This window comes from Sporobolomyces salmoneus, assembly GCF_050403485.1.
Source record: "Sporobolomyces salmoneus JCM6883 DNA, S_salmoneus_JCM6883_v1_ctg56, whole genome shotgun sequence".
NCBI classification, from domain to species: domain Eukaryota; kingdom Fungi; phylum Basidiomycota; class Microbotryomycetes; order Sporidiobolales; family Sporidiobolaceae; genus Sporobolomyces; species Sporobolomyces salmoneus.
In genome coordinates, this window is record NW_027481107.1 from 30,426 (window position 1) to 47,718 (window position 17,293).

The window sequence follows — 17,293 nt, forward strand, 5'->3', positions numbered from 1 at the left end:
ACGCGCGAGTTTCAGGCCAATCGAGCAACGAGATCAGTCGCAAATGCGGAATGAGCTCCTGGAGTCCTTCGTTACAGCTCCTCTTTCTCTACATTCTCTAGTAACGCCTGTCTAGCTACACCATGTAGACCCTTGCTCACTTCCAAGCACTTCTCCAGCACCTGTCGCGCGGTGAAACCTCAGTGATCAGCGGCAACCTCAGGAGAAAAGCAATGGGCGAAAGACCTTACCGTCTCCAACGTGGTCGGATCTATCGTCCCTGTCAGTCTCATGTTCGTGACCGAGCCGAGAGCTGGCATGAGCGCTATTGAGAAGAAAGAGGTCGAGGCGAAAGCTTCGTCTCGGGTAGGATCGAGTAAAGGAGAAGTCGCAGCGAACGCAGGGTGAGAAGCCTGGATAAGATATGGACACAGGTCAGTTCGTGCTCTTGAGAGCGAAGTATAAGAGAGCAGGGGAAGGGGAACGAACGGCGCATAATCCGATTGTGAGACCGTACAATTGAATGCCTGCCTCTGCTAAAGCTATTGATGCAGCTGTTGTAGCCCTGCAGAATCAACACCAGGGAAATGCGTCAGCAACGTCCTGAGGAGAGCGTAGGGCCCCACTCACATCGAAACATCTCCGTCCCACCCATCACTTTCGAGAATCGTCACGAATAGATCGATCTGACTCTTTGGCATCGTCTCCAGGATGATCGATGGTAGTATAGATTGATGTAAAGTCGCTGCTAGAGTTGCTGCTTCTGTATCCTGTTAATAACGCGGAGACAAAGATGTTCAGTCTCAATCTCGTGGATCTTGGCCAATGAATCGACTGACCTTTCCTGGAACGAATCTCCTGACTCCTGATGCGAACGGTGCGAACTTGACTTCTACATTAAGCTTCGCTTTCGGGTTGAACGCAGACGAGAGAGCTGTAGGTTTCGGTCCATAACTGCGAGATTACACCGAAGTTCAGCTCGCGTCGATTTCACCAGCTGACTAGGGTTCGCCTCACACTGCACAGATCAACTTTGTTCGTCCCGCTTCGATGTAAGCTGATCCAGCAGCTTCGGTAACCAAACCAGGTTGTAAGACTTTCGTCGTTTTCAGTCAATATAGCGTCAGCCTCTTCCACTCCATTGCGCTGAATCAACTAGAAGACTCACAGATAGGTCTGACTTGATCCGGCTTCCTTCCGTCGATTCTCGTCGAGGAAGAGGCAGTTTGAGATGATGGAGATGAAGTTGAAGGAGAGGGGCGGTAATTGATCGGTTGAGCTCCTTCGGGCGCCGTAAACCTTCTTCTATCCGTTGCTTGCATATTGGACTGTCTGACGAACCGAAAGAGGTTGCACACGAACTGAGGTAGAGCGAGAAAAGGGATGATCTCGGTTTCGCTTCTACCACTCACTTGCCCATCCATCAAACTAGCTTCGAAGCACTGCGGAGCTATTCACGAACGAAATCTAATCTGGCAAAATCACGCTTCAACGACCCAGCAGACCGTCGAGCTTCCCTTGTCTTTCAACTTCGACTAGTTCTTCTCGTTTGACCTACAGCGGCTTCAAGACCTTCGATTTCGAACGAGATGACACATCGTAGTCCAGGACAGAAGTCGTCACTACTCGTCGTCCCCGAGTTCACCACTCCCGGAGCCCGAACTCCTGCTCGCTCAATCTCTCTTACGCCAAAGGTCTTTCTCCCCCCCACTGTCGCCCTATCGAAGGTCTTTGTAGGAATAGCACTCAAAGACAAGGGTCAGACGAAAGAAAGCGTAGTCGTTATTACAGATGGAAGATCCGTCATCAGAAGAGAACATTCGACTTATGGGGCTTCAAGCTCCTTCGAGTTCATCCTGAACGAGATCCTAGACAAGATTCGTCAGTACGCACAGGCTCGATCCCACAAAGTCAGTCCCTTCCTTCGATCGATCTCTTACTGGACTCGACCGCTGAAGATATCGCATTTCGCTATCACAGGTCGAGATGATCGCTCTGTCTCCTTTGCCTCCGTCCTCATCAACTCCTTCGAGATCGAGACCTCAGTTCGACGACTTCATCGATCGTACCTGGCTTGTACTCGACGCTTTACCTTTTCTCGCTTCGTCGGAATCTGCCTCTGGAAAATTCTCACTCGACGGTCAAGCGGTCGCAGCGATTGAAGAAGCCGTCAATTGTCTCGAAGTACTCGAGAGCTCAACTGTTCGAATCCAATTTGACCAACAACGTCGAGTTCTCGTCGATGCTGACGGTCGAGTTCAGTTACATTCGATGTCGCTCTTGAAACGAATCTCGTCATCTTCGCTTTTCTCGACTTTCCAATTGTTCTCCGAAGAACTCATTCGCCGTAAGGTCAAGGTGGGGTTCTTCTCGGCGACTCCAAGAGGAGGAGGTGTCGCCCTCATGAGACATTCGATTATGAGGTTGTTCGAACAAGTCGGCGTCGATGCGAGTTGGTACGTTCCTCCGGGGGACTCGAACGTGTTCAATGTTACGAAACGCAAGTTCCACGTGAGTTCTCCTTACCTTTGTTCTTCTTTGTCGAAAAGACTTGATCGACTTTGAGCTTGTGCGGGAGGCGCAGAACGTTCTCCAAGGAGTTGCTCCGCCAACCACGATCCTCACTCAACAGGACGAACAACTATTCGAGGACTGGACAGATTGGTACCTTACGACGTTGTGGATGGACAAGAACGCAGGAGATGGGAGCGAGTTTCTGAGCAGTTTTGATGTGATTGTGATTGATGATCCGCAAGGTCAGTTCACCTCTCTCAGATCTGAGAATCAACCAAACTGATATTCTCTTGCGAGTAGTGGTCGGGTTGATTCCTTACATTCGAAAATTGTCACCTCGCACGAAAATCATTTACCGTTCTCACATCCAAAGTATCCTTGCATTCGTCTCGAGCATCTCTCAGATCTCACAGCTAACGTCGTTTGCTCTACCGATACAGTCCGGGCAGATCTTATCGATCGAGGAGTGGAGCAACAGAAAACGTCGTGGGACTTCCTCTTTGAGCGCATTCGTCAAGTCGATTTGTTCGTTGCTGTGAGTTCGCTGTCCTCAGCCATACAATGACGCCCTCGCGTGCCTACTGACGTCGTTGAGCCCTCGAAACCAGCATCCTCTTGAAGAGTTTGTACCTCAAATCGTAAAAGATACGCTACCTGTCGCTTACATGCCTCGTGAGTTTAGGCGCCCTATCTCCGAGTGTCGCGATACTCATCCTCCGAAATTTGCGTCAGCTTGTACCGCCCCTCTCGACGGTCTGAACAAACCGATTCCTTCTCGATACGAAGATTTCTACCGTCGACACTTTGGCCTCTCGTCTCAAGTAAGCTCTCTACCTTGAACACACAGCGGGGCGTGCTGAACCCGTCTCGTATGATAGTCTGCTTTGGGAAGAGAAGTTGACTGGTCCCGTGGTTACATTCTTCAAATCGCTCGATTCGATCCTTCGAAAGTGAGTGACTCCTCTCCCCTTTCGAGTTGAGTTTCCCCTGCCGCAAATGTGTGACCTTTTAAACGCGCTCATCACGGTCTCTTTGTCACAGGGCATTCCCGATCTCGTTGAAGCTTATCGACTGTTCCGAATCGATTTCTCCCAACATCCTCTCCTCGGCGTTCGAGAACCACCTCAACTCCTCCTGACGGGACATTCCTCAATCGACGATCCGGACGCAGTCAACGTACTCAAATCGTTGTACGAACAACTTTCGGATCCTCTCTTCGACGGGATTAGGCACGACATTTTCGCTGTTCGAGCACCTTCGTCCGATCGATTGTTCAATACGATCCTGCGAGGGTCCGATGTCGTGTGTCAAGTTTCGACTCGAGAAGGTATAGCGAATTCTCCGCCGACTGCAGCTTGAACGGTTCGTTGACTTACGAGTTCTCCTTCCCTCGCCAGGATACGAGATCAAGGTCACTGAAGCGATCTCGAAAGGCAAATGGATCATCGGAACGAAAGCAGGTGGGATCCCTCTTCAGATTCGAGATGGTATCGATGGTCGATTAGTTGAACCTCACGATCCTCACGGTGCGCTCCACAACTCTCTTTGCATCCTCAGCTTCAGTGCAGTGGCGTCTCAACCGCCCGTTCAGGCATCTCGAACGCTCTGATAGAGTTCTACGACTTGCGAAAGGATCAGACGAACTCTAGTGTCAAAAACACGGATCTAGAGATCCAAGAGATGCTCGCCTCGGATTCTCCGTGGGTAGGATGTCTCTACGTAAAGCTGCTGTCGCTGACCTATCGTACCGGTGCTTAGCGTTCGTCAACTCGAGGGAAGTGACAGACATTCCACTCTCGCAAACTCGACGATGTGGGAATTCCTCTTCCTTCGTCTACTTTCGAAGGAGGCCATCTCAAACGGTACGGAATCGGGCGTGCTCAATCGTTTCGGGTTCGTACAGGGAGTCAAGGATCTGAACGAGAAAAGGGTATGGGATTCGTTAGAGGAAGCGATCAATGCGAACTAGAGTCAAAAGCCAGGGTTTGGAGAGACTGCAATGACCTGGCCGGTACCGGTTCAAGTCGGTCAGCATATGGCGAGGAGATCCAATGAGACAACGATGTCACCGTCTCGGACCTGGATCAGGGTGAGAAGAGTAGGTCTAGAGATCGAAGTGAGTTTGGTGAAACGAACTGATCTGGGTCGGAGCTCTCTCGAGCTAGTTATCTCCATTGTTATCCTCGCTGGACTCTCTCACGCTTTGCTCGACAGGAAGACGAATAGTGAAATTCGTTAAGTCTCTTTTGCCCGATTAGCTCGATCAATTCAAGGGGAAGTAGTCACTAGGATCTTCGGGAAGAGTACCGAAGGGTCCAAGAGGGACGTCCTGGCTCGCAGATTGTACCTGAGGAGGATCAGAGGCGCGAGTGGCGTTGAGAACGGTCGGCGCCTGAGACTGAGGTTGACCGAGCGGTCCCCGCGAGCTTGGAACGAACTGTTTCGGGACGGGCAGTGGGTGCATCACGTGTTGCTGCTGCGGGAGTGCCAGAAACAACGAGGATGGTTAGTTGAGTCCGGGCTCTGCTGAGAACGGGAATTTCCGACTCACGTTTCGATACGAATGCTGAACGGCCGCGTGGTACATGGTGTACTGCCGCCACAGAGCGCTCAACTCCTCGCTTGTGGGCTAGAGGAGCAGTACATGTTAGCGCACGTCGTCAAAAGAAAACGTCGAATAAACAGAAACTCACAAAACACTTTGAGACGTCGAACTTCGCCTTTTTCCGCGCTAAATCCTTCATGTTCCGAGACACGCCTTCGGCGAAGAGCTCGTAGACTTCGTGCTGCATAGCTGCAGGAAGAGAGCACCAGTGGGAATAAAGCGGATTCCGCGCCTTGAAGTCTGCGACCCAATTCTGCGCTTCGCGACGGCGTGTCGTGTGAGGATCAGAGGGGTACACCCTCTTTGGAAATTGCTGAACAAGATCGTTCAATACCTCGTCCAGCTCTTCCCGGGGCTGCCAAAACGCAAGACACAAAGCCAGCGAATGAGAATCCGCTACGAACAGGGGGAGAAGGTAGAGACTCACAATACCCCCGAGCTCGGCTTGACCCTCCATATCAACGTTAGGGTGAAGCGAGGTCTCAGAAGGAAAAGGAAAGCTCGAGCAACTGCCCCAGTTTTTTTTTTCATATTTCGCTCAAACCTCTTTTTGCGCCTGCAGGAGGAAGGTGCTGAGGCTTCGAGCGACGTCCGGAGATGCGATGGGCGCATCGTTCGTGCACTGGCCAGCAATCTGTCTCCTTACGAATCGAGCCGGGATCTCGAATGTTGAGGTCCGTGCTTACGTCACGAATGACTGGAGAACGACCACGAGACTGATCGGCTTTCGTCCAACTTGGTGCTACTTGCGACATGTAGTCTTACGACAAGCTGCACGTTCACGATCTCTGGTACGGATGAGGTGGCGCGTGAAGTGATCAATCTCACGAGGAGGCCGTTTCTAACGCCAGACTTGGACGGCAGGCATTGAGAGGGTCAAAGGGGCTTGCAGAATGGCGGATTTGAATAGGAAGAAGGGGGAGAGAAGAGAGACGAAAGAAACGATAGGAAGGAGGGAAGGAAGAGAACAGAGGTAGGAAAATACATGGGAGAGCAGACGAAGAGTCGAGTGAGAGATGTTCTAGTATCGATCGTGACGCCTGAAATACGATACTCGCTGGTTGGTGCTCGAGGAGGAATCGGAGGGGGTCCACAATTCATTAGTTCCGAAGTTGTAGTCGTGATGCATCTCGACGGGAGAGCCATTGTCCATGTAGTGCTCCGGCATCAACGGGTGAGGCAGAGGCTGAAGTCGAAGAGGGAGCTGATAAGTCAAGACTTGAGGCGGAGGGTGGAACTGAGGAAAGCTTGAATGATGAGCTGCAGCTTGCGCAAAGTTCATTGTAGGCGGAAGAACGTGTGCGTTTGCGAGACGAGGCATGGCATGCCAGGGATTGTTGTGATGACCCTACACGGCATGAACAACGTCGTCAGTCCCAAAACGCGAGCCGAAAGGGGAGACGGCAGATCGAGGATGAAAACTCTCGCTCACCATCGGGAGAGTAGGAGGAGCCATAGAACCTTGATGATGCAACGATTGGTTCGCACGAGTCTGGACGTTTGCCACGAGATAGGAGATTTGAGGCTGTTGTTGTTCGAATCAAGGATTAGAGTCGCGAACGCCTTTACGAGCGAAAAGGATTGATTCGCACCAAGATGTTTTCCACCTCAATCGCGCTTTTGCGTTCCCGACAATTGGCGATCTTGCCTTTGATTCTTGGCAACGAAATTTTCTCTTCGATCCACTTGCGCTCGGCAAGGCTTAGTTGACTCCAGCGCCTATAAATGTCGCTCGCCTTGAATTGGTCGATCCAATCGCACGCTTCCTGTTGCCAGTTCCTTGTCTTCGCTTCCTCCTGATGATGGCGAGGTTGTTCTCCTCCGCTTTGACGGGCCACCTGACGTTTGTGACCCCTCGGGAATAGCTCGACGATATTCTCGAGCAAGGAGCCGAGCTCGTCTTTCCTGAGCACTCTGAGAGGCTCTTCAGTCTGGACGAGCGATCTTACTGAGTTGAATACTGAAGACGTTTGATCGAGACAGTCGCAGGAACTTACATGGTGGCCGTCGAGGAAATCAGGCGAGCTTGAAAAGGAGAACGCCGGCTGAACGCTGAAGCGGATCTCATCCATCGTCGGCTGAACGATTGAGGACGTCAATACAAAGTTGTCACCAACGGCGCATAACTCAGAGAGACGAGAGGAAGGACTTACCAGATCGCGCAAGTTGAATTCTCCTCTTGTATCCTCGGATCGCTCACTACGACGAGCAGGTACATTCACCGACTGTTGTAAAAATTGAAGGACTCGCTGCCTCCTCTCCAACGATTCGCGACTCCAAACCGGTCCGAAATACGCTCGAACACGCTGCGCCCATACCCCAACGATCCGTCCGGCACTGGGCGATAGGTTGCTGAGGAGGGTGAAAACATGTTCGACTTGGCTCCACGGTGCTGGATCTGGTTCAGGTTGATAGTGCTGGATCGACATCGCGATGAAGAGAGGAAGAGATAGAGGAAGAGAAGAAGAAGAAAAGAGAGGTCAGACCTGCACACGACCTGAGCATTCTCGCGACCCGTGCTTTGATCTTCACCGGAGAAACGACAGACGAGGTTCGAGCGTCACACCTGAATCAGGACGACGAAAACGAGCAGAATCCCCTCTCCTCCTGGCGAACGAGCAGAATCCCCTCTCCTCCTGGCGAACGAGCAGAATCCCCTCTAGATTCTCCGCCTTTTGCGTCGCGATCTTGTTTTGAAGGGAATTTGCTTTTTTCATGGATTGTATTACTACCCGTGTCTCATACAAGACTCGTACTCACGGACAACGTAAAAAGAAGAAGGGTTGGTTGTGGAAAAGAAAGGAAATGAACGAAAGATAGAAGAAAAGGTATTTTGGTTGTTTAGAGAGCTGTGACGAGACGAGACGAGACGGAGGTCAGCATCGATACATGCGAATCGTGTAGAAATAGTTAGAGACGTACCAGAGGCACCAGTAATGATATCGACGACTGGTGGTGAGAGAGGTAACTTGTGAGCAAAACTGAACGAATTCGAGAGGATGCGAAGAGTAACTTACGCTCGTTGGTAATAGCGGCTTGACGCATTCGGTTGAACTTCATTTGAAGGGATCTGCGCGGAGGAAAAAGTCAGCGAGATGCGAGCTACTTGGGGTGAGAAGAATGTAAGACTCACCCAATCATGTCCTCAGCGTTCTTCGAGGCGTTGTCCATAGCGTTACGACGAGCCGAGATCTCTGCGGCGTAGCCCTCTACGAGACCGGCGTAGATGGCGTTGGCCATGGCGAAGGAAGCGAGGTCACCAGAGAGCTCCTCGCCGTCAACTTCGTAGGCGGCGTAGGCAGGGGAACCTTGAAGGGCCTTGGTCGAGTAGATTTCGAGAGCGGAAGCCTCGTAAGAGATGACAGAAACGAACTTGTTGAAGATGATCTTGACCTATAGAGGCGTGCGAATGAGAGTCAGTACCAGACAAAAGAAGAGAAAAAGTGCGTGAGCTCGCCTTGTCAAAGTCGAATTTGGTAGCTTCGATCTTGTCAGCGATCGCGAGGGCATCACCGAAAGTCGGGACGGATTTTCCGATTTGGGAGAACGAGAGGTCGAGGTCGTTGGCACCGTTTCCTCGCATCATTTGTTGCTTGGGCTTCTCTCCAAGGGCGACTACACGAATCTCCTTTCCTTGTCCCTCTCCGTGTTCGATATCCTTCCTCGCGGCCTTGGCGACGGAAGAGTGGATACCTCCGCAGAGACCACGGTCGGAAGAAGCGACGATGTAGAGGATTTTCTCAACCTTGGCTTCCGACTTCGACGCCTCGGATTGATCGAAGACGGCTTGGTTCGCAGCTCCGTAGGTCTTGGCTCCCTCCATGGCACGTTGAGCGCGAGCGAGACGGGAAGCGGCAACCATCTACATCAGATTCAAGAGAGAGTTAGGAACGAGTCCTCCCACAACCTCAGAGAGTTGAACTCACCTTCATAGACTTGGTGATCTTTCCTGTATAACATCAAATGTACCACAACAGAGTCAGCGGGAGTTGTTCAAATGAAGCGTCTTTGCCCGACTCCTCTAAGAGATTACTCGCTCATCATCTCTTCGCCTCCTGAGGGTTCAAGCCTGGTCTAGAAGAGATATGATGAAACTTACCAATGTTACCGACCGACTTGATTCGCGACTCGAGTTCACGAAGAGTGGCTTGAGGCGCCTGGGTCGACGAGAAGGATCGGACGGCCGAAGGAGCAGCCGAGGCGGCGCGAACGGCGACACGGGAAGAGTTGAACAAGGCCGACATTGTTGAACTGAACGTAAGGGAGGCGGTCCTTTCGGAAGGGTGGGAGGAAGGAGAATGAGCACTTTCGCCGAGACGACTTCAATCCTTTCCCTCATCAATCTCTGTCACGTTTCGACCTGGCTGCTCAGACAGACTACTGAACGGCTAGCTGATTCATACTGAAGCGGGATTGCTCACGGAGAGCGCTTTCGCTGCTTATTCGTGGAAACCTCTCTTCCTCGCCTACTTCTCTCGCTTCAAGCTCTGGCTTTGGTTCATCCCGCTGCTGCTCCGCAAGCACAACACTGTACGGGCACGAGAAGCAGTCGGAGGGGGACCCGATCGAGCAAAGTTCTAAACCTCCGAAGTCCCGAAACTAAAGCTTACACAACAATCAAGACAAACCAGGCGAGGGAACGTAAAGCACACAAAAGGGTATCACTATACTAAGCTTCTATGCGTCGAGTGTACCCGCTCCACCACGCTGACCAGCTCTTCGATTCCTCGTAACTCATAAATCACTTTTTCGATTTCGGCGCGATACTGTTCCTCAACCTCTCCTTGGCATCCCCTCCCGTCGAATCATTGCCAGGCGGCGGTGGAACCTTCGAAGGAGGCTTCCGTTTGAACAACGCCGGTAAACTAAAGGATCTTTTCGTCGCTGTCGAAGTCGGTTGTTCTGCAGGTTTATCCGATTCGAGATGACTAGCCGCTTTCGACATTGAGCTCGATGTCGATGTCGACCTGGAGAATGTTGCAGTCGCAGTCGCCGTCGTCTGGGGAGGTGGTAATCCTAATCCGATTCCTCCGCCTGCAGAATCCGTGTCAACCATTTTCCCTTTCCCTTTCCTGTCATACCCTTTCTCCTCGGCTCTGCTCGGCGGTAATCTGACATCGAAGTAACTATCGAACCCATCTTCCTCTTCCTGACTCATACTACTCCTAATCGATCCATTCGAATGAAGCAGAGGTGGTAAAGGTTTCGAGCTTTCCTTTGAGATCGGTTGAAATCCGCTAAAGGTCGAACTTGTTCTAGTTGAATGGGCTCCTATACTCGAAACGGAAGATCTTCGAGATGTTGTCGAAGTTGTACGAGGACGTGGTGGGGCTGAGAAAGAGGTTAACGAGGAGGAAGTCGAAGCCACGGGATTTGAAGTGGAAGGAAGTCTACGACGAGCGGAAGGGGAGAGGAGGAGCGAAGAAGATGCAGGGGAAGCATGAGATGATCCGATAGAGGGAGATGGCGAGGGGAGAGGTTCTGATTGTGCTAGCGAGAGATCCGAACTTGGTGCAGCGATGCGAGATTTTGAGAGTTTCGGTGTGAACCTGCGCATAATGCTCGGTTAGCGCAATGACTCTGGATATAGAATTTGCATAGCGAACTTACGATCGCTTGTATGGAGTTCTGTGTCGAGTTTCACGAGGAAGAGGAGGAGATTCTTGCGTGCGAGGTGGGGATTCGCGAGACACGGCTTCGTGGGGTTCAGGCTTGCGGATTCGCTCTAAGGTGTAGTAGAGTACAGCAGTACCGACTAGAGGTAAGGACATTCGGATCCGAATCGAACAAGATAGGGAAAGAAACAAGAAACTCGCGGGACTCGTGTTCAGACAAGTCGGCTTCATTCCGTCCACGACACTTCGGCGTGCAGCGATGAATCGAGAAGAAGCCTTACGGTCACTCCATATCGCACAGAAGCATTTCGACAGTTCGAATTACCCATCCTCGATCCGATTCGCAAAGAAATCAATCTCCCTCTTCCCGACTCCTCAAGCCCAAACCCTCTTGGACAAAGCAGAACAATTATCAGCCTCCTCTTCAGAATGCGGCTCAACGGCGAGTACATCAACAGGTGTGGATCCGAATACGTCGAGTGAGGGAGTTCGACAACGTAAAGCCGAGCAAAGTTCGACAGCTCAACCGACGAATGAGAAGAATGGAAGCGCGAGTGCGAGTGCGAGCTGGACCCCGGCACAGGCGGCGGTCGTGAAGAGGGTCAAGGCGTGCAAAGTTACGAGTTATTACGAAATCCTCAGTCTAGAGAAATCGTGTTCAGATGCAGATATCAAGAAGGCGTACAGAAAGGTGAGCACATTCTTACAATCCGGTGGGTGCGAGCGAGCGAGAGAATGGCAGCTGACACCGCGAGAACGATTCCTTTCTCTTTCGCAATTTTCGATTCTTCTAGCTCGCACTCGGTAGGTCTTCCCGCTTGCTCACTCACAAGAGCCGAGATCATTCCACTGACGATTTATGCTCGAGCAGGTCTGCATCCCGACAAGAATCTAGCGCCTGGAGCCGAAGAAGCGTTCAAGAGTAAGTTCGCATTTCTCCTCCCTCTTTCGTATTTTCAATCGTGTCTCCCCTCTCCCGAGCCCCTTATACACCAAAGAACTGACACGATTCAACTGTTCTATCACTAGTGGTTTCGAAAGCGTTCCAAGTGTTATCGGACGGCAACAAACGAGCGATTTACGATCAAACAGGATCCGATCCAGATTCTCGAGGTGGCGGCGGTGGTGGTGGAGGCGGAATGGGTAGTTTCGCACGACGAGGTGGCGGATTTGGTGGAGGAGGCGGAGGATTCGGACAAGCGGAAGAGATGTCACCAGAAGATTTATTCCGGTTCTTCTTCAACGGCGGAGGGGGAGGAGGACCTATGGGAGGTGGGTTCGGAGGGATGGGAGGACCGTTCGGCGGAGGAGGAGGGTTTCAGTTCTATGGACCGGGAGGGATTCGGATGCAGACGGGTGGAATGGGAGGAGGAATGCCGAGAGGAGGAGGGGCTCAAGCGAATCGACAACCACAGAACACGACTTCGACGTTACTGCAGATTGCGCCGCTGCTGCTCTTCCTGTTTATCAGCGTTATCACGCAATTACCGAGTTTGTTCTTCGGGGGAAGTTCGACACCGTTACCGGAATTCAGTTTTGATCGAACGAATCGATTCCCCGTAAGCTTTTCTCTCCCTGTCTCGCCATTGACGTCTGGAAACTGACTCTTATGATCTCGCGTGATTGCGTGCAGTTACGACAAGAAACCCATTCTCTCCACGTCCCCTACTACGTCAACCCTAATCAATTCGCCTCGCACCCACTCTACGCTTCCTACCTCCGAGCGAACCCTTCCCTCGGCTTCCAATCCCCTAATCCAACCGATTCGAAATTATACAAACGAGACCTAGTCGACTTCTTGATGCAGCAAGAGAAGGACCTACAGAAGAGTAAAGAAGAGAACCAGAAGAGACCGAAAGAGGAATTGACGAATGAATATCACAAGTTTGAGAAGAGTGTAGAGAGTAGTTGGATTAATCGACTACAGAGTTATTGTAGGCATGAGGTGAGTCACCACGAGTTTTCTTCGTCGGTCATTTCCCAAGGCTGGGGCTGATCTATGATGCGTGAGGGGATAGATCAACAATCGACAAGACGCATTGGATCGTGCTAGAGGGTTCTTGGGTATCGGAGCAGATTACGACAAGATTAGAAAACTAACAGCACAGAAAGTGAGTTGCGAACCTCCTCTCTTCATCTTTTCAGGGTCTCTGAACACGCACTGACCTCGCATGACTTTGTAGCTACCGAGTTGTGAAGCGTTAGCAGAGTATGGTTATAACGTTAGATATTGATCCGTTGTTCGTTCGTCTGTTCGCAAACCTTGCAATTCTGTGCTGTGCTTTCCCCGTCTTTGTGTATCTTCACTGCCTTGACCGTCAGAGTTTCGCTCAGTCGCTCGCAATCGTCGCGTCAATACATCCCGTACCGCGATGAGCACCGAGCGGAGAAGACATTCTCGAGACGCGATGCGTCCGATTCCGGTGCGGGAGTCGCATCAACCAAGAAGAGTTCAAAGGAGTGCGTTTTCGTTTTATTACAAGTGGGAGTCAAGGGAGAAGACGGGAGGAAGGTTGCGGGACGTGAAGCGGAAGGAACGAAAGTTGCGAAATAATCGATCTTGAACCGCTTACTTGTCTCCGAGGCTACGTCACACGACCGCGTCAGGACCGACAACATTCACCTGAGCTGAGAGAGAAGGAGACGTACCGACGAGCGATCTCTGCCTTTTGGGCTTCGAGGGCCGCGACTTTGTCCGCTTTCGTAGCGTTGTCTGCAAGTCGTTCAAGCGTCAGTTTCAGCCCGTGCGAGTGTCTGATCATCTCATCCGAGCTTACGAGTCATATGAGTTTGGTTGAAGGGGTTTTGAGGAGACTGTGAGCGAATCGAGTACACAAATCAGCCTGAGAAGAACCAATCTTTGATCAGGCTCAGCTCACCTTTTTGAAGTTGTCGTACATCTTGTCCTCTACATCACAAGGAAGAACCCGTATCAGCTCTAGGTGGATTAAAATGGGACAAGGGACGAATTCACGGTATTGTTGCAACCTCAAACCGGGATGTTCTTTCTTCAAGATCGGTAGTTGTTCCTCCTTGTACGCTTCGAACGCAGCTTTGAACCTGCGTTCTGGGTGCACCTTTTTTTTTTTGTTTCGTATCAAGGGGAGTTGGTTTCAAGGCGGAAAGCTCATGAGCCCGGCTAGAGAGTGAAATAGAGGAGGAAAGTATATACCTCAATTTTCGAAGCTGCGGACCCAATTGCCGCTTTATCTGTCCTGGCTCCGACTAAACTCATCATGTCGAGCGCATCGTCGATACCACTCGCTGAGAAAGATGTCGGCTCGGACGAAGGGTCGGAAGTCGAGAAGGATGGAATCGAGGGTGTAGATTTGACGACTGCAGGTTTCTTCGTCTTGGAAGGAGCGGCTTTGGGCTTCGAAGGGAGAGAAGCTTCTTCTTCGGCGAGTAGTCGAGCAGCTTCAGCTTTACGAGCTGTCCTCATGGATCATCGGAGGGGAATGGGGTTCGAAGAGAGGTAGCGATGATCATAGAGATGGAGTCGACGGTAGATAGAGAGAGTCAGCGACGACATTCGCGAGTTGAGTGAACGAAGAAGTTTCAGTTGAGATCGAGCTCACCTTTATCAGCAGCGGCTTTGGCGGCCTTGTCTTCTACTTTCGCATTCTTTCCTTTACTGTTGCCCAAGTGTATGTTAGCCGAGCCCTCGGCCCACTCGGGAGAGAGAGAGAAGAGAGACTCACGATCCTTGCTCCCATTTCTCTGCCTCTTTCGCTTCGGCTGCTTGAGCGGCTTTAGACTTTTTCTCGTCAGCTTGTGCGGCTTTACGAGCTTGTCTACGAGAGTCATGCGAAGTGCGTTAGCCAGAGAGAGGTAGAGGGAGAGAGAGAAGCGGAATCTCACCCTTCGGCTTTCTTGCTAGGCTGCGGTTCAGGAGTTCCAGGTAAGCTTTCGTGAAGGCTGTACGCCAGAAGGAGAGCTGTCATACCATGTTTGACGGTGATGTGGTTTCGGAAAGAGGTTCGAAAGGGAAGTTGCGTTCGTTCGTTCGTCTCCTTCGCCCTCTTCACTCTCTACTAGCTCGAAACCATGACAGGCACTAGCAGACGTATCTCGAACACCGAGGTGAGTTGCTCTCATGCCAGTCCGAGTCCGTTGTCGTTTCATCGCTAAATATCTCTCTCATCTCCCCTCCCCTACCTCGACGTCACCTTTCCGTTATCTCACACTCCTCGGGCTATCCAGGCTCGCACCTCGACTCGCCGACAATCTACGACCGCTCGAGGATCAATCTCTGAAGTCGGACGTCGTTCCGAGGCAGATCGTAAACTTCATTTCACGAGAACTCAAGATGACAAGTCCCACCCGGCTGCCGCCAAGAAGGATATGGCCGATTACTATGTCAAATTGGAACAACAACTTACCATCACGCCTCAACGTATGCGAATGTGAGCTTCGTTTCTCGTTCCTCTCTGGTCTCTCTCGGCCGCACCTCTCGAGACACCGACCTTATCTCGAATTTCTCGTCGTGCTGTGAAACAGGATCGTCGATGCTTTCGTTGATACTCTTGAGAAAGGTCTCGTCAAGAAGGATCAAGAAGTCGTAAGTACACTTCAGCTTTACCCGACTTTCCTCGAGGGAAAACTGAAAACTTGCATCTTCTTTCGTACAGCCTATGCTTCCCACTTTCGTGTTCGGTTGGCCTACCGGAAAGGAGAAGGGTTCTTACCTCGCGGTAGATCTCGGAGGAACGAACTTGCGAGTCTGTCACGTTGAATTGGAAGGTGAAGGTCGTTTCGAAGTTACTCAAACCAAGTACCGTCTGTCAGTCCTTACCTCTCCTCCTTTCTTCTCCGAAACTGTCATGCTCATTCTCAGTCGTCTGTCCAGTACGGAGGATCAAAAACAAAAAGACGCTCAAGAGCTATTCGATTTCTGCGCCGAATGTCTCAACAACTTCATCACCGATCACTTCGCGAACGACGACGGAGTAGTCGACCTCGAAGAACCCCTCGCACTCGGATTTACGTTCTCGTACCCTTGTTTACAAGAGAGGATCGATCATGGAATCTTGATTCGTTGGACGAAAGGGTTCGGAGCTCCCGGCGCAGAGGGGAAAGATTGTGCGGCCATGTTCCAACAATCTCTCGACAAATTCGTGAGTTCCGTTCTAGCTCTCTCTCGCGACAATTTCGCTGAGTGATTTTGAATCGTATTCGCAGAAAGTTCCTGTTAGTCTCGTCGCCTTGATCAACGATACGACTGGTACTTTGATCGCTTCTGCCTACGTCGACGGTTCGACAAAAGCCGGTATCATTTTCGGAACTGGATGTAACGCGGCCTACATGGAAAAGATTGGAAACATTACCAAAATCAAAGACCTTGGACTACCACCAGACGCTGAAATGGCGATCAACTGTGAATGGTCAGTCCTCACGCAACCCCACTCTTCTGACGCTGTTCTACCACTGACTAAATTGTGAGTGATCCAGGGGAGCATTCGATTCGACGACTCACGAAAACTTGCCTCGAACTTCGTACGATATCGAGATTGATCAAACTTCGAACAAACCGGGAGAACAAGCGTTCGAGAAGATGATTGCTGGATTGTACCTCGGGGAGATCTTCAGGTTGATCATGTGTGAGATGATCGATGAGGGAGTTTTGTTCTTGGGTCAAGAAACTTACAAGGTTGAGAAACCGTGAGTCGCCCGTTTCGCTACTTAACCTAATGGGCGCTGACTGACATTCGATCGTCGGATTATCCAGTTTCTGCTTCGATACCGCTTTCCTCTCTTTGATCGAATCGTGGGTTCTCTCGCTTCCTTCTATCGCAACCCGAACTTGACCCGAGTCGTCTTTGTGACTCCAGCGACAACACCGACGAACTCCTCACCGTCACTGGACTCTTTGCTCACTTCTTCGCTCTCGACACCACGATCGCGGAACGTCAATTCATGCGTCGTCTCGCGGTTCTCATCGGGTGCGCAAAGAATTCTCTTAGTCCTTGTCCCACGCAAGAGCTGATCGGATTCGCCGAGCACACAGGACTCGTGCTGCTCGTCTATCCGCGTGCGGTATCGCCGCGATCGTCAGCAAACAAGGACTCCTCGATGGACCTCACGACCCGAAAAACACGATCGGTATCGCTACTGACGGTTCCCTCTACAACGTCAGCCCTCATCGCTCTTGTCTCAAAGTCACTATCGTCTGTACTGACTTCGCTCGTAATGCCCTGTAGAAATACCCTGGATTCTCGACTCGACTCGAAGAAGGTTTGGTCGACGTCTTCGGAGAAAAGGGAAAGCAGATCAAGACGTACCATGCTGAGGATGGATCGGGAGTTGGTGCGGCTGTTATCGCTGCGATGACGAAGGAGAGGAAACAGAAGGGATTGTACGCGCACGTCTAAAGAGAACGAAAGACGAGCTTGAGTTAGAGTTTCCCTGTGCAAAGTTTGTGAATTTTCTTGTGTGTGTGTCCTGGTTCTCGAGGTACATTTGCCTTTACTGCTGCTGTTCATCTCGATATACCGTAGTACGTTGGACCCTCCTTTTGACGCTGTGCGAAGATCTTGGGTTGGAAGAAATTGAAGAATCGAATTGAATATTGGAAATTTTC

The 17,293-nt window shown here is 51.1% G+C and overlaps 9 protein-coding genes across 9 annotated transcripts; 3 read left to right on the plus strand and 6 right to left on the minus strand.

Moving 5' to 3' along the window:
• Positions 1 to 71: 71 nt before the first annotated feature.
• On the minus strand, positions 72 to 1,301 carry JCM6883_003300 (exosome complex component MTR3; the record flags this gene model as incomplete). The annotated part of the gene is made up of 7 exons (XM_076634285.1): positions 72 to 161; positions 231 to 392; positions 469 to 544; positions 610 to 749; positions 819 to 933; positions 997 to 1,075; positions 1,148 to 1,301. 7 exons carry the CDS (start codon positions 1,299 to 1,301, stop codon positions 72 to 74), a joined length of 816 nt encoding a protein of 271 aa, XP_076485718.1.
• A 267-nt stretch (positions 1,302 to 1,568) lies between these two features.
• On the plus strand, positions 1,569 to 4,462 carry JCM6883_003301 (uncharacterized protein; the record flags this gene model as incomplete). The annotated part of the gene is made up of 12 exons (XM_076634286.1): positions 1,569 to 1,889; positions 1,960 to 2,490; positions 2,564 to 2,735; positions 2,794 to 2,865; positions 2,934 to 3,028; positions 3,102 to 3,165; positions 3,226 to 3,314; positions 3,372 to 3,443; positions 3,535 to 3,820; positions 3,891 to 4,019; positions 4,085 to 4,193; positions 4,252 to 4,462. 12 exons carry the CDS (start codon positions 1,569 to 1,571, stop codon positions 4,460 to 4,462), a joined length of 2,151 nt encoding a protein of 716 aa, XP_076485719.1.
• A 294-nt stretch (positions 4,463 to 4,756) lies between these two features.
• On the minus strand, positions 4,757 to 5,285 carry JCM6883_003302 (uncharacterized protein; the record flags this gene model as incomplete). The annotated part of the gene is made up of 3 exons (XM_076634287.1): positions 4,757 to 4,969; positions 5,045 to 5,122; positions 5,187 to 5,285. The coding sequence occupies 3 exons, from the start codon at positions 5,283 to 5,285 to the stop codon at positions 4,757 to 4,759; spliced, it is 390 nt and encodes a 129-aa protein (XP_076485720.1).
• An 834-nt stretch (positions 5,286 to 6,119) lies between these two features.
• Positions 6,120 to 7,527, minus strand: JCM6883_003303 (uncharacterized protein; the record flags this gene model as incomplete). The annotated part of the gene is made up of 5 exons (XM_076634288.1): positions 6,120 to 6,446; positions 6,531 to 6,623; positions 6,691 to 7,029; positions 7,096 to 7,176; positions 7,252 to 7,527. 5 exons carry the CDS (start codon positions 7,525 to 7,527, stop codon positions 6,120 to 6,122), a joined length of 1,116 nt encoding a protein of 371 aa, XP_076485721.1.
• A 412-nt stretch (positions 7,528 to 7,939) lies between these two features.
• Positions 7,940 to 9,342, minus strand: ATP3 (F1F0 ATP synthase subunit gamma; the record flags this gene model as incomplete). Its single annotated transcript, XM_076634289.1, has 7 exons — positions 7,940 to 7,947; positions 8,021 to 8,047; positions 8,116 to 8,168; positions 8,232 to 8,491; positions 8,556 to 8,960; positions 9,025 to 9,047; positions 9,198 to 9,342. 7 exons carry the CDS (start codon positions 9,340 to 9,342, stop codon positions 7,940 to 7,942), a joined length of 921 nt encoding a protein of 306 aa, XP_076485722.1.
• Positions 9,343 to 9,839: 497 nt separating this feature from the next.
• On the minus strand, positions 9,840 to 10,869 carry JCM6883_003305 (uncharacterized protein; the record flags this gene model as incomplete). The annotated part of the gene is made up of 2 exons (XM_076634290.1): positions 9,840 to 10,647; positions 10,709 to 10,869. 2 exons carry the CDS (start codon positions 10,867 to 10,869, stop codon positions 9,840 to 9,842), a joined length of 969 nt encoding a protein of 322 aa, XP_076485723.1.
• Positions 10,870 to 10,972: 103 nt separating this feature from the next.
• Positions 10,973 to 12,947, plus strand: JCM6883_003306 (uncharacterized protein; the record flags this gene model as incomplete). The annotated part of the gene is made up of 7 exons (XM_076634291.1): positions 10,973 to 11,404; positions 11,508 to 11,517; positions 11,585 to 11,635; positions 11,743 to 12,272; positions 12,347 to 12,685; positions 12,732 to 12,824; positions 12,897 to 12,947. 7 exons carry the CDS (start codon positions 10,973 to 10,975, stop codon positions 12,945 to 12,947), a joined length of 1,506 nt encoding a protein of 501 aa, XP_076485724.1.
• Positions 12,948 to 13,282: 335 nt separating this feature from the next.
• On the minus strand, positions 13,283 to 14,662 carry JCM6883_003307 (coiled-coil domain-containing protein 124; the record flags this gene model as incomplete). The annotated part of the gene is made up of 10 exons (XM_076634292.1): positions 13,283 to 13,298; positions 13,363 to 13,426; positions 13,491 to 13,527; positions 13,593 to 13,621; positions 13,688 to 13,790; positions 13,886 to 14,145; positions 14,292 to 14,347; positions 14,415 to 14,507; positions 14,575 to 14,594; positions 14,660 to 14,662. The coding sequence occupies 10 exons, from the start codon at positions 14,660 to 14,662 to the stop codon at positions 13,283 to 13,285; spliced, it is 681 nt and encodes a 226-aa protein (XP_076485725.1).
• A 98-nt stretch (positions 14,663 to 14,760) lies between these two features.
• Positions 14,761 to 17,084, plus strand: JCM6883_003308 (uncharacterized protein; the record flags this gene model as incomplete). The annotated part of the gene is made up of 11 exons (XM_076634293.1): positions 14,761 to 14,796; positions 14,917 to 15,119; positions 15,214 to 15,274; positions 15,345 to 15,496; positions 15,563 to 15,830; positions 15,895 to 16,097; positions 16,165 to 16,374; positions 16,442 to 16,480; positions 16,545 to 16,655; positions 16,721 to 16,844; positions 16,914 to 17,084. 11 exons carry the CDS (start codon positions 14,761 to 14,763, stop codon positions 17,082 to 17,084), a joined length of 1,578 nt encoding a protein of 525 aa, XP_076485726.1.
• Between the last annotated feature and the right edge of the window lie 209 nt (positions 17,085 to 17,293).